At 35.0% G+C, this 14,717-nt stretch overlaps 1 protein-coding gene across 1 annotated transcript in view; it reads right to left on the bottom strand.

Moving 5' to 3' along the window:
• LOC115232527 (sodium/glucose cotransporter 4-like) overlaps positions 1 to 14,717 on the bottom strand; it is a 92,922-nt gene that overhangs the window by 45,039 nt on the left and 33,166 nt on the right. Inside the window, exon 5 of the mRNA XM_029802448.2 lies at positions 11,998 to 12,102. Coding sequence (XP_029658308.1) covers positions 11,998 to 12,102 — 105 coding nt within the window. The remainder of the gene's footprint in view (positions 1 to 11,997; positions 12,103 to 14,717) is intronic.

Below are 14,717 nucleotides of genomic sequence, written 5' to 3'. Positions count from 1 at the left end.
CCTTTTATTTGTTGCATATGTTAATGACATAGATGCCAACTTAAAGAATTCCACAGTGCTGAAATATGCAGATGACATCAAGCTGTACCTCGAAATAAAGAGGACAGATCCTGTACACTATAGATCTCTATTGCAATCAGACCTGGACACAATGCAGCAGTGGATCATGGACTGGCAACTCAAGCTGCCTGTGGACAAATGTACCACCATGCATTTTTGGAGGAAAAACCCTGTGTCTACTTACTCCCTCCACAACACTAATCTCAAAAAGTCTTCTTGTGAACGTGACCTGGGCATTATTGTCGACAGCGATTTGCGTTGGACAAAACACATTGCTAAAATTGCCAAGAAGGCTGAGGGTGTCTTGGCATCACTCACCAAGTCCTTTGTGAGCCACTCTCCGGCTATCTATCTGAAGCTTTATATAGCTATGGTGCGACCTCCCCTGGAATTTGCATCACCAGTCTGGAACCCCTATCTTGCCCAGGATATTAATCGTCTGGAAACCGTTCAGTGATGTGCAACCAAGAGAATACCCTCCATCGGGCATTTGCCATATTCTGAACACCTTACTTCCCTAGGCATGGATACATTGAAACTCCGACGTCTGGCAGTTGACTTGGCAGACACCCATAAAATTATTAACCATCTTACAAACAATAACTCTGAGCAACTTTTCAAACGCCACCTGTCTAACACCTGTGGACATGTTTACAAAGTCAGAAAACAGCACAGCTACCATGACTTTCGGAAACATTTTTTCACGCTAAGAGTTGCTGAAGTATGGAACAAACTGCCGGCATTAGTTGTTAGTTGTCGGAACACTGTATCCTTCAAAACTTCCATGCTTCCTGAGATTCACCAACACTACACCTGATTTTCTCCCCTCTATACACAGGCAAGCATGTATCCGACTCATACACTGTTCACTTTCCAGACATTTGTACACTACTGCATATGTTTTATACGCACTTTTGACAAGTTGTGGTGCACCTGAGCACCGTATACAATAATTTCATTATAATTATATATATATACATATATATACAAATATATACATATATATAAATACACACATATATACATATATATATATATATATATATAAATACATATATATATATATATATATATATAAATCATCATCATCATCATCGTTTAACGTCCGTTTTCCACGCTAGCACGGGTTGGATGGTTCGACCGGGTTCTGGGAAGTCAGGGCCTGCACCAGGGTCCAGTCTGATCTGGCAGAGTTTCTACAGCTGGATGCCCTTCCTAATGCCAACCACTCCGCGAGTGTAGTGGGTGCTTTTTATGTGCCACCTGCACAGGTGCTAGAGGGGTCCAGCATTGGCCACGATCGGTTGGTGCTTTTAATGTGCCACCGGCATGGAAGCCAGCCAAGGCGGCGCTGGCATCGGCCACGTTCGGATGGTGCTTTTTATGTGCCACCGGCACTGGAGCCAGTCGAGCCAGCGCTGGCATCAGCCACATTCGGATAGTGCTTTTTATGTGCCACCGGCACAGGTATCACAACTACTATTTCCATTGATATTTATTTCGATGCTCATGTACTTGACTCAACAGGTCTCCTCAAGCACAGCGGGATGTTCTGAAATCCAAGGTACTTTGAATGAGCAGGGGCTATGCGGTGCAGGAAGCAGCCCGGGTCTTTGCAGTCACAGCATATCTTCAGAGATCTCAGTCCTTCGCCATTGCCTCAGTGAGGCCCAACGCTCTGAGGTCATGCTTGACAACCTCATCCCATGTCTTCCTGGGTCTACCTCTCCCCCTGATACCTTCGACTGTTTGGGAGTGGCACTTCTTCACACATCTCTCCTCATCCATCCGCAGTACATGACCATACCATCGTGAAATAAAGTGTCTTGCTCAAGAACACAATATGCAACCCGGTCCGGGATTCAACTCACAACCTCATGATCATAAGCTCGACGCTCTAACCACTGAGCCATACGCCTTCACATACATATACATACATACATACATACATATAATTATACATATTTATATACATGCATATAATTATACATATTTATATACATGCATATAATTATACATATTTATATACATACACATATATATACACACATATATACACATGCATATATATATACACACATATATACACATGCATATATACATACACATATATATATACACGCATATATCTGCACATACATATACAAACATATATACATACATATACACATACATATACATACATAGACACAGACATATACATACATACATAGACACATACATATACATACATACATACACACATACATATACATACATACATACACACATATATATACATATGTACATACACATACATACATACACACACATATATACACATACATATATATACACACACATATATACACATACATATATATACACACACATATATACACATACATATATATATATACATATGTACATACACACACATATATACACATACATATATATACATATGTACATACACACACATATATACACATACATATATATACATATGTACATACACACATATATATACACATACATATATATACATATGTACATACACACACATATATACATACATATATATACATATGTACATACACACACATATATACATACATATATATACATATGTACATACACACACATATATACATACATATACATATGTACATACACACACATATATACATACACACACATATATACATACACACACATATATACATACATATATATACATATGTACATACACACACATATACATACATATATATACATATGTACATACACACACATATATACATACATATACATATGTACATACACACACATATATACATACACACACATATATACATACATATATATACATATGTACATACACACACATATATATATATGTACATACACACACATATATACATACATATATATACATACATATATATATGTACATACACACACATATATATGGACAAGTGAGGGCGCGTGGCTTAGTGGTTAGGGCATTTGGCTCATGATCGTAAGGTTGTGAGTTCGATTCCCGGCGACGCGTTGTGTTCTTGAGCAAGACACTTTATTTCACATTGCTCCAGTCCACTCAGCTGGCAAAAATGAGTTGTACTTGTATTTCAAAGGGTCAGCCTTGTCACTCTCTGTGTCACGCTGATTATCCCCGAGAACTACGTTAAGGGTACACGTGTCTGTGGAATGCTCAGCCATTTGCACGTTAATTTCACGAGCAAGCTGTTCCGTTGATTGTATCAGCTGGGACCCTCGTCGTCATAACCGGCAGAGTCTTCTTTATATATGGACATACATATATATATATATATATATAAATATACTTACATATATATCTAGACACATATACAGATAAACACACATATATATACATACATTTAGATATATATATATATACATACATACACACACACACACACATATATCTACACAGAGATTATACATATACACACACACAAATATATATAGACACACACACACACACATATACACACATATAAACACACACATATATACATACACATATACAAGCACACTTATATATATATATATATATACACACATACATACACACGCATATATATACATACACACACACATATATATTCCCTGAGTTTGGGTTAAAAAAAATACTGGAGGATCATTTAGCATATTCTCCTTTCAGATTCACACATAGCTGCAGTCTTCATTTTCCTAAGCCCTGTAAAAGAATTTGAAAGGTTGGGCCTCCAACCATGCTTTTCCTGATACCCTAGAAGCCAAGAACTTTTCAGCAGATTGCTTGTGCTGTAGTGTATTTATATATCCCACTGGAGAGCACATTGATCTCAGCACGTTTCCAGTATATCAATGTGACTACATATCCAAGACAACATGTAAACTGCCAGTGGATGTGCACGCTTGCTAGTCTCATATTATACCACACTTGTTCTCCACCGTCATCAATGTGCCATCCATATTAGAGGAGATGCAGTTGTATGAATTCCAACAACTCAGTAACAATTTTGGTTAGTACTGGCTTCAACATTTTTTCATTGCTCTCAGCTTGTGTCTTCTTTCATTTTGTCTTCAATGGCTATGATGAAGCATTTCTTGTTGCTCTCTTCTGTTCATTATTCACTGCTGCTCTGTGACTTCCCTACATCCATGCCAACCATGTAGGTGATGGCGTATCAAGCTATGACCACATGCTCACACACACTCATATTTGCATGCATGCACACACACACACATACATTCTCTTTTTTCAGTTTCTCTCTCCCTTGCATGCACACACACACCACACCCATATTATCTGTTATGATTTTTGTGTAGACAATTTTCTGCTCCCTACTTTTCAGTTGTCCTTAATGTAAAATGAATCATATGACTGCTTCCAGTGCTTTAAAAAAATCTATTTTCTTAAATATTTTCATTTAACGAAATACTTCAAGGAATAGTAGACAAAACATTCACCCATCTCAGTTATCAAGCTGAATAAGACAGCATGGAAGATATATTATTTTCTTGTTGTTGTCTTGTTATGTGAAGATCTTCTGTTGGTTGAACCATCAATGGAACTACATCCAAAGTCGAAATACCAAAATCTGGAATGTTACAAGCTGTGTTAGTCAAATCCGTCCTACCTTGTATTGCAGAACTTTAAGGGAGAAATGTAATTATTAGGAAAAAGTAGAAATTCTTAATTCATTTTTCATTGAGAAACAAATTTAGAAAAATAAATTATAGAATCTATCAATTTTGTTTTCAGTTTTTCAGATAAAGAAAGCCAAAAAATTTATTAGTTAACTTGAATTTTCAAATTTTTTAATCAAATTATTTTGTTCTTTTGAAAAGTATGATATATGTGAAATTCTTGATCATTAATATAAAACAAATTTGGAATGAGAAAAATAACACACTGTATTGTATACAGGATTTCATTTTTCCTTCTGTTTAAAATACTTGAATTTTCTTAAAATATAACATTAATCTTTTAAATATTCAAGAGTGAACAATTGTTACTGAGAGGCCTTATTTTAGAGAAAATATCAACTAAATACATTTATGAATTTGTGTTGCAAGGTTCCTGATGTGAAACCATCTGTTGAAACAGATATTGTTGCTTTTCAGGATGGTCATTTTTTTTGTTTTTTGCCAAATAAGTACATGCAATATATATTTGTTATTCACTTGCTTATTACTGTTCTTATTTTAACTTATGTCCATTTTCTGGAAAACTTTCATCACACATCTGTGACCTCTTCAGCAAATGGACTAAGCAGAGCAGGAGCACACATGAAAGTGTCACTGAAGAGGTCACAAATGTGTGACAAATGACTTCTGATAATGGACGTGAGTTAAAATAAGAATGCTAATAGACAAATGAAGAATGGATATATAGTGCTTGTGTTTATTTGGCAAGAAAAAAAGAAAAAGACCATCCCGAAATACAGCTAAATATATTTTCATTCATTTATATTAATAAATTTGAGTATGTGTATAAAAGTAGTCTTCCAGAGTAGGAAGTGAGATAAGGATAAAAATTTATATTGTACTTGTCTAGAGTAAGTGTCTCTTTTACTTAGAATCAATATTATAGGCTGTTGAATACATATAATATCTGTACTACTCTAAAAAATATCATTTGTCATTCACTATACTACCTCAAATACCAAAAGCTTTATAGTATGCAACAATTAAAAAAACACCAGTTATGTTTATTTTCTATTAATATGTATTTGTGCAATTATTTGATGAATATTATAACTTAGAAATTAATTTGATAAATATTATAACTTAGAAATTAATTTTAAAGATGAAAATGATTAACAAATATCAAAGAGAAACTGAAAACAAAAGAAACAAGAGCACTGAGAGCGCACAAACCCCTGCCAAGGCAACACCAACATCCTCTCAACAATTAGTCATAGACGATTTTGAAAATGAGAATATCTGAAATAAACTCAACTGCTCTCACAAACGAGAATACTAAAAATGAGCCCAACCGTTCTCAAAAATTAAGTAAAAAAAAACAGAAAAAAATAACCCAGAATCCTTGTCTGGTATCAGATCTATCCCAAAATTTAATAAGTTCATGCCAGTCACAAGGTCAAACATTTCTGAAAGTTTCATCTGAATCCATCCTGCGGTTTTTGAGATATCTTGTCCATGGACAAACAAACAAACAAACATGGCTGAAAACAATACCTCCACTTTCACTAAGGCAGAGGTAATAAAGGCCTATTTTCTATAGAATAAATATATTATAATCTCACAAGTGACAACATATTTCAACAATACCTGGAGATCAACATGACCTTACCAACGCTCTAGTTTTCCAATGTGAACCACTATTTAGATTTTAGCTATTACCAATGCTCATAATGTGGAAATAATCTTATACAGCATATTAACATGCCCATTATTAGCACATTTTGAGCAAAATGAATTAATGTACAATAACTACAATCTAGACAACAAATGAAAAGGTTAAGCTAGAGACAGGGAACCACTTTCAAGAAGTGGGTTGCACGAGTCATAGCTCATTTAGGTGGGCTGCAGTACTCAAAAAAGTTAAGGTAATTTTTCACTAGGCAAGCCACAGTTTGCTTATGATTGGATTGAACCAACAATCCCAAGTAAAGTATAACTTGTACAAACAACTGGCAGTGAGGAATCTGAGGACATGGCCAAAAAAATATGCAGTAGAATTTATTGAAATTAAACTTATTTACAGCTAATACTCAAACATAAAAAAATTCAATACCATTTTAGGCAATTGACTATGTATTTTTGATACAAGATACAAAGAGCAAAGATGGACCTGTGGTAGTTACCATGTGTAACGTTTAAAAAGATTTATTGATCTATTGGTTCTCGAGAAGCTTCTATCAACTGTGCAAAACTTCTTTCTCAGAGAAAACCACTGAAAATGCAGTAAATTATAAATTCATGAGAACCATGACACTAATCTGTGTTGGAATTCTGTCACCTACAACATGTATGAATATAAATCCCAAATAAATAAAAATTATACAACTGTGTGGTTAAAAAGTTCACTTTCCAACCATGTAGATCTGGGTTCTAAACCACTATAAAGAACATTGGGCAAATGTCTTCTAATTTTGCCCCAGGCTGAGCAAAGCCTTGTGAGTGGATTTGGTAGACAGAAACTTAAAGCCTATTGTGTGCGTACATATAAACACACACATACTTGTGTCTCTTCATCTTGATATTGTATGATAGTTGTAAATGAGTACTAACATCAATACAAGCAATGTTGTTCATTTCTAATCTTCCTTGAATAAAAAGAAAAAACCTGGCTATAGGGAAATATTACCTTGCTTGGAAATAGATGAGGGTTGACAATAGGCCACAGAAAAATCTGCATCAATAGATTTTAGTCTAAGCCACGCAAGCACAGAAAAGTGGATGGTAAATGCTGATGATGAATTGATGACATTATTAGTTTGAATTCACAAATATTTCCTATTTTAAATGCTAATACTTAGTAATGCTTATAATTTCTCCACTGATACACAGAAGCATAAATGTAAATGCACAAATATATTTTAAATTTATTATCTTAGTTCCTCCTTTTCAATTTTCATTTATGTTTCTGTTCATTGTCACAAAACTTATACAAGCCAATGAAGAAGCTGCTACAATTTGCATTCAAAATAACGGCTAAATATCGCTCCAATTGTAATTTAATACACTAATAAAAGGACACATTAACCTTTTAGCTTTCAAATTACTCTGTCAAATATAATGCTTATTTATTCACATTGTCTTGAATTTATCCTGCATTATCTTGTAACCATGAGATTTTGATGATGTGATTGTTTATGTTTAGGGTAGGTGTGAGACACCAGATCTAACCAGTTTGAACATAAAGCAAGTAGAATATTTTGGTCAGATTAAATGCTAAAGGGTTAAGTAATGTAGATCAAGATACAGTATATCTGGGGGATAAAAAGCAGGATAGTATTTACTTGAATGCCTTTGATCATAGGGTTCTTCAATCAGGACTGACCTGGGTTCAAACAACATCAATAATTAGAAAACACATATCTATTTACATGTAACTCTTCTTAACTTACAGAACCATTTATTAAGTGGAAAAGTTCAAATTTAAAATTCATTGTAACTTAATCTTTATGAAATACTGGACTACGATATTTATTAAGATACATATTTATTTATTGTAGACTGAAAACATTTTGTATGCCAAAACAAGAATCAGGAATTGGTACTTAATTTCCAAAAAATAATTTTTTGATATATAAAACTGAAAAAAAAAAAAAAAATTCACATGATTTGTTAATAATCTAGTTATCTATGATGTCATTGGTTAAATTGATAGTTTGGTTGTTTATTTCAGGCCAATATTCCTTTAAATTATTACTGATATTTGTTTCAGTAAGTTTCAATTTTTAAAAGAAAATGCTATCCTGTATATACAATAAACATGAATCTACAAATCTAGAAGTTCATTTTGATTATCATCATTATTCTCTTTGCACAGCTTCTAATGCTGGAGATGTATTACAGTATCAGCTGTTCACTACCAGTGAACTAAGGTAACACCTCTTATTTTTCAAGCACCTTCCGGAGTATTTGAGCAGTTCCAAGCAGTGCCATTTTCTGCAAGTACTCCACCCTTATTGCATATTATTATTATTATTATTATTAGTAGTAGTAGTAGTAGTAGTAGTAGTAGTAGTAGCAGCAGCAGCAGCTACTGCTGCTGCTTTGGTAGCAGTGGTGTAGGTAATGTTAGTAGTAATAGTAGTAGTTGAAAAACAATTAATAAAGACATTCATCCAAGAGTTTTAGTTAAGGAATCACTGAATAACAAGTATTTCAAACAAATCTATTGTATTTTAAGTTCTAGAGCAGGGGACAGTAAATTTTGAGTCGTTTGAGATTTCCACTCCATATTTTGGGTGCCTCAGCTTTACTGTTCATTAACTATAGACTCAAAGAATTTTTGCATGAAACATCACATATTCCAGCAAAATCATGATGGGGCTGCAAGATTTGGCTTACAAGGTGGATTTGACCCTTAAACTGTAGTTTTCCAATCCCTGTTCTAGAGTATTGCTATGAACAACTGAGATTACTATTGATGATACAATTAAACTGATGTTATGAAGATATTAGCTGCATAAGAAAAATAATAATAATGATCATATACCCCACCCACATTAAGGAAATATTTAAACCTCCCACTTTCCCCACAGAAAAAGTAAAGGAGATAATAAACTTAAAGAAATCTTCAGTTAAATTGTATTTGACACTTTAAAAAAAAGTTGTTTTTTTTTAAATATTCCTATATATCTATCATCATTATCATCATCCTACATCTGCTTTCCATGTTAGCATAGACATTTTCTATTTAAAAACATTACCAACCACATGGTTCCAGGTTCAGTCCCACTGTGTGGCACTTTGGGTAGTGGAAGACACTTGCCCAAGGTGCCACACAGTGGGACTAAACCTGGAACCATGTGGCTGGTAAGCAAGCTACTTACTTCACAGCCACTCTTGCAAGACCTTTGGAGATATGCTGTGCTTGAGAAGACCTGGCAAGCCAAGTGAGATTGTAACTGTGGCCTATGCCAGTGCAGCATAACTGGCCCATTTAAGAGTACCCTTCACTCACTGGGCAAGAAACTGTGCTTGTGAAGACCTGTTGATTCAAGTGAAGTCATTGTTGTGGCCGATGCCAGTACTGCCTGACTGGCACCTGTGCTGGTGGCATGTAAAAAACACTATTCAAGCATGGTTGTTGCCAGTGCCACCTGACTGGCTCCCATGCTGGTGGCATATATAAAAAGCACTATTTAAGCGTGGACATTACCAGTGCCACCTGACTGGCTCCCATGCTAGTGGCACGTAAAAAGCACCCACTACACTCTCGGAGTGGTTGGTGTTAGGAAGGGCATCCAGCCGTAGAAATCTTGCCAGATCAGATTGGAGCCTGGTGCAGCCTTCTGGCTTGCCAGTCCTCAGTTAAACCATCCAACCCATGCCAGCATGGAAAGCGGACGTTAAATTACAATGATGATGATGAAGAAAGAATGTTTAATATATATCTAAGAGTTTATATGCATATATTTGGAAACAGCTAAAAAATACCACTTCGATATTGGACTGATAAACATTGCTATCCTTGGAATCTTTCTAGCCTATGATTATGATTGAATGAAATTTAAATTAAAGTCATAAATGACACTTGTTCCCACTCTAAGAAATCTACCTTATAAAAAGACATACCAAAACTGATAAACAGTTTAGACTTTAAATGTGTACACCTTTAAATGTGTACATGGAGAAAGATATTGATCTAACCATATCTAATAGTTAGTGAGTGTTTACCACTCAATTAGATGTGGTTGGGTCAGTTCCTCTCCACACATCATGCAAAAAGAATACACAAGAATACAATAAAAATCTTGCTACATTTGTTTTAATTCTGTCTTAAAAAAGAACACTCACAAGAATTTTTTAAAGGCCTCTCAGAATTTTACTCACTCTCTTGCAGGCATCCATGTTTAAAATATAAAATAAAATAGATAAACAAACATGTAAATAAATAAGTACCTTATGATCCAAATCTGTACACATATTTCCCAGGATATTTGCAACTTTACCAGTATAATACAATAGAAAATAGCCAACCCAAGTTTTTAACCCAATAACATTATATTCACAAAAAGATGAAAATACCCATAAAGTAATTGTTTCTTTGTGTTCCTGCAAGTTCCTGGTAAATCAAGTTCAAAGTTTGGTACCCATTCTTACTAAGAACATTACCTATATAATATTCTATATAGGCACATAAAATAACAACCTGCCTTACCTTCTCCTAAATATTTTACATTTTATGCTTATATGAGAAAATCACTTATTCCCTTCATCAAAGTAATATTGCACCAAAACCCTTTGAGCCATAAGTACAAAGTGTTGTTATAGACATTGTTTTCCTGTAGGAATAGGTTAAGGCCTTGGTTATGCTCAGTATCTATAGTTCACAACTGTTTTCTTAGCTTCATTCCCATATTTACTGTTTCAAAAAATAAGCAAGACATTGTACTAAAAATCAAACCCAATATATGTAAATCAGTATTGAAAGTAAATGAAAAACATAAAATACTACTTAGTTATACAGGAAATCAGATTATGGCTAACTACCGTGCTTCAGTTTTGGAGAAGGAATAAGATACATAGAAAGATATACATGTGAATCAATGTCAACATAATCATCAACAATACAGCTAGTAAAAAATTTAAAAAGTAAACAACTATTTCATTTTGAAAATTCAAATTCATATACAAAAAAGATATATCACACTCAAATATCTAATTTTTATAAACTCATCTATTTGATTCACTTAGGATAATCATTTCTGATATATTTCATAGTATCAACTGATCTTAATGAACAAATATTATTCCCATTTCCTATAAAACTTTTCATCAAATAATCCCTCTACAAAATCCTTTCCCCTTTTTAATAACATGTGTCACCGCAACATTTTACGCAATGTTTCTATACTTCTATTTGTGTCTTCACTGGATCAAAAAAAAAAAAAAAATAGATGTGTTAAGTACTTAAAAAATATATTACAAATAATTTAAGAAAATGAAAGAAAGAAAAACTACTCCAGAGGTGTTCTGAATTTTCACTTCAGTAATAAATTTTACTAAGTATAAATTTCCTGTAGCTATGTGGTCGAAATATAAATCAATGAAATACTAAGAATGCAGTCAAATCAAATATTACCATAACAAGACAATATAAAACAATGTCTAGAAAACAAGGAAAATGAATAACAACAAATAGAAATATAACACTTCTTTTAAGGTTCAATTATAAGATTTATGACACTTTATGAAATAATAAAATACAAAAACAAATACATGATATTGAAAAAAAATACTTACTGAGATTTTTGTAAACACATAGACGATAAGAGAGAGAATAGCCATACAAAGTTGGATCCTTCGGCCACCAAAACGCAACTTCAGGTATTCAGGCATGGTATAAATCTATATGAAGCAAAATTATGAAATCATTGAATAAATCAGAATAGGAGGGGAAACCCTAAAGTTTGCAGCCCAACCACATGGTCCAGGCACCTTTGGCAAGTGTCTTCTACTATAGCCCCAGGCCAACCAAAGTCTTGTGAGTGGATTTGGTAGATGGAAACTGAAAAAACATGGATGCTTTGACTGAAAACTGGTAAGCTGTGGAGCAGCACCATGTTTCAATCTGATTTGCCATGGTTTCTACAGCTAGATGCTCTTCCTGACACCAACCACTCCAAGAGTGTGAAGTGGGGGCTTTTTACGTGTCACCTGTATGAGTGCCAGTTATGAAACACTGGCATCAGCCATGATCTCACTTGGTTTGACAGGTCTTCTCAAACACTATATATTGCCAATGGTCTCAGTTACTTGTCACTGCCTCCATGTGTCTGCATTTGTCCTCTACCACAGATTGACAAGCAGTGTTGGTGTGTTTACGTTGACAAAAGAGACCGATAGAATAAGTACCAGGGTTGATTAGTACCACTAAAATTCCTCATGGCCACAGAAAAAGAATAAAAAATAAAATCCCACTTTTGTAGCAAACTTCAGTAGCATATATCCCAACCTGTGGAGGCACAATGGCCCAGTGGTTAGTGCAGCAGACTCAGTAATAGGATCGTGGTTTCGATTCCCAGACCAGGCGTTATGAGTGTTTGAGCGAAAACACCTAAAGCTCCACTAGACTCCAGCGGGGGGGGGGGGGGACCATGCTGTACTCTTTCACCACAACTTTCTCTTACACTTTCTTCCAGTTTCTGTTGTACCTGTATTTCAAAGGGCTAGCCTTGTCACACTGTGTCACACTGAATCTCCCCCAAAACCATGTTAAGGGTACACATGTCTGTGGAGTGCTCAGCCACTTGCACATTAATTTCACAAGCAGGCTGTTCTGTTGATTGGATCAACTGGAACCCTCATCGTCATAACCAATGGAGTGCCACGATATCCTAACCATTCTTGTTTTGTTTTAATGAGTTTTTCTTATCAAGCTACATGAAAATTATATCCTGTATAACACAAGCCAACAAAGGAATATTTATATGGTAGGTTTCTGAGTTCAAATTCTGCTGCACTTGACTTTACCTTTCATGCTTTCAAGGCTGATAAAATAAGTACCAGCTGAGCACTAGAGTCAGTGTAATCAACTAGTACTTCTCACTTGAATTTTCAGGCCTCAAAACTAACCTACCATTCTAACACAATGGATACATTGGATGATATAGGCAGCTGGTTAGCTAAATATGATTTACTTCAAAAAATCTGTTTGCTTTATATAACTTGTTCATTTAGCATATCATTTGTATATGCTTTCCCAGCAACTTATAAGTATGTGCTTTGCTCATCATTCCTTGACCTAAATTCAGCTTGTTATGCAAGTTTAATTTTCTTCAGAAAGACTGTTCAGTACTCAATTTATTTGTTTAGAGAACTGTCCATATAAGGGTACCCCACTGTGTGTGTATATGTATGAAGTCACTTGGAATGGTTCCAGAAGGCATAGAAACCCTTGCTTCGGATCGAGTTGGATGGCGAACAAAGGTGTGGAGTGGAGTGAAAGCATTTGAAGAGGCCAGGATAACACAAGTAAGACTCAAAAGAGATCTAAGGAAGAATTTAACAATCAAGAAGGTGAATGACAATGACCTTTTTGTGAGCACAATATGTGACAGACCATGCCTGTCTTTTGCTGGCCTCAAATCTCATCTGCGAACACATGGAAAACGAACTTCCACCAACTATTCTGCCTATATGTCTGTGTACACCTTTGAATGCAATGTATGTCAGAAGGTTTGCAAATCCAATGGAGGCCTCAAAAGACATTTTAAGATTCACAAAGAGTAGAACTTATCTGCAGGTCTTGGTGGTCCAAATCAGATATGCAATCTATGTGGGTGTCTTTTCAGAACATTGTATGGTTTAAAAAGCTACATCAGACACCATGATGGTGCTAAGGTGAAGGTACAGGAGGTGGTCAAACTTTGTATAAGGAGTAGACAACCACCATATAACCATATATATATATATAAAACACTTTCTATTATAGGCACAAGGCCTGAAATTTTGGCAGAAGGAGCAAGTTGATTAGATTGACCCAGTGTTTTACTGGTACTTATTTTGTAGACTCCAAAAGGATGAAATTCAAAGTTGACTTCAGTGAAATTTGAATTCGGAATGTAAAGCCAGAAGAGATACTGCTAAGTATTTTGTCCAGTATGTAAATGATTCTGCCAGCTCTCAACCCTTAATAATAATAATTCTTTTACCTATATGCACAAGGCCTGAAATTTTGAGGGAGAGAACATGTCAACTTTACTGACCCCTGTGTTAAACTGGTATTTATTTTATCAACCCTGGAAAGTAAGGTTGACTATGGCAGCATCTGAACGTAAGGCTGGAAGTCCCTCTTAACATTTTGTCTAGCATGCTAATGTTTCTGCCAGCTTGCTGCCTTTATGTGTGTGTGAGTGTGTGTGTGTGTGTATACAGCAAAATGGATTAACAGTCCTTCTTGAGCCATTCTCTGAGCCAGATCTCTGATTTTTGACAGCTGAGTGAACTGGAGTAATGTGAAA

The sequence above is a fragment of the Octopus sinensis genome, linkage group LG2 (genome assembly GCF_006345805.1).
Source record: "Octopus sinensis linkage group LG2, ASM634580v1, whole genome shotgun sequence".
In the NCBI taxonomy this organism is placed as follows: domain Eukaryota; kingdom Metazoa; phylum Mollusca; class Cephalopoda; order Octopoda; family Octopodidae; genus Octopus; species Octopus sinensis.
Note: the sequence above shows the minus strand (reverse complement) of the source record. Positions and strands in the feature narration are given on the sequence as shown.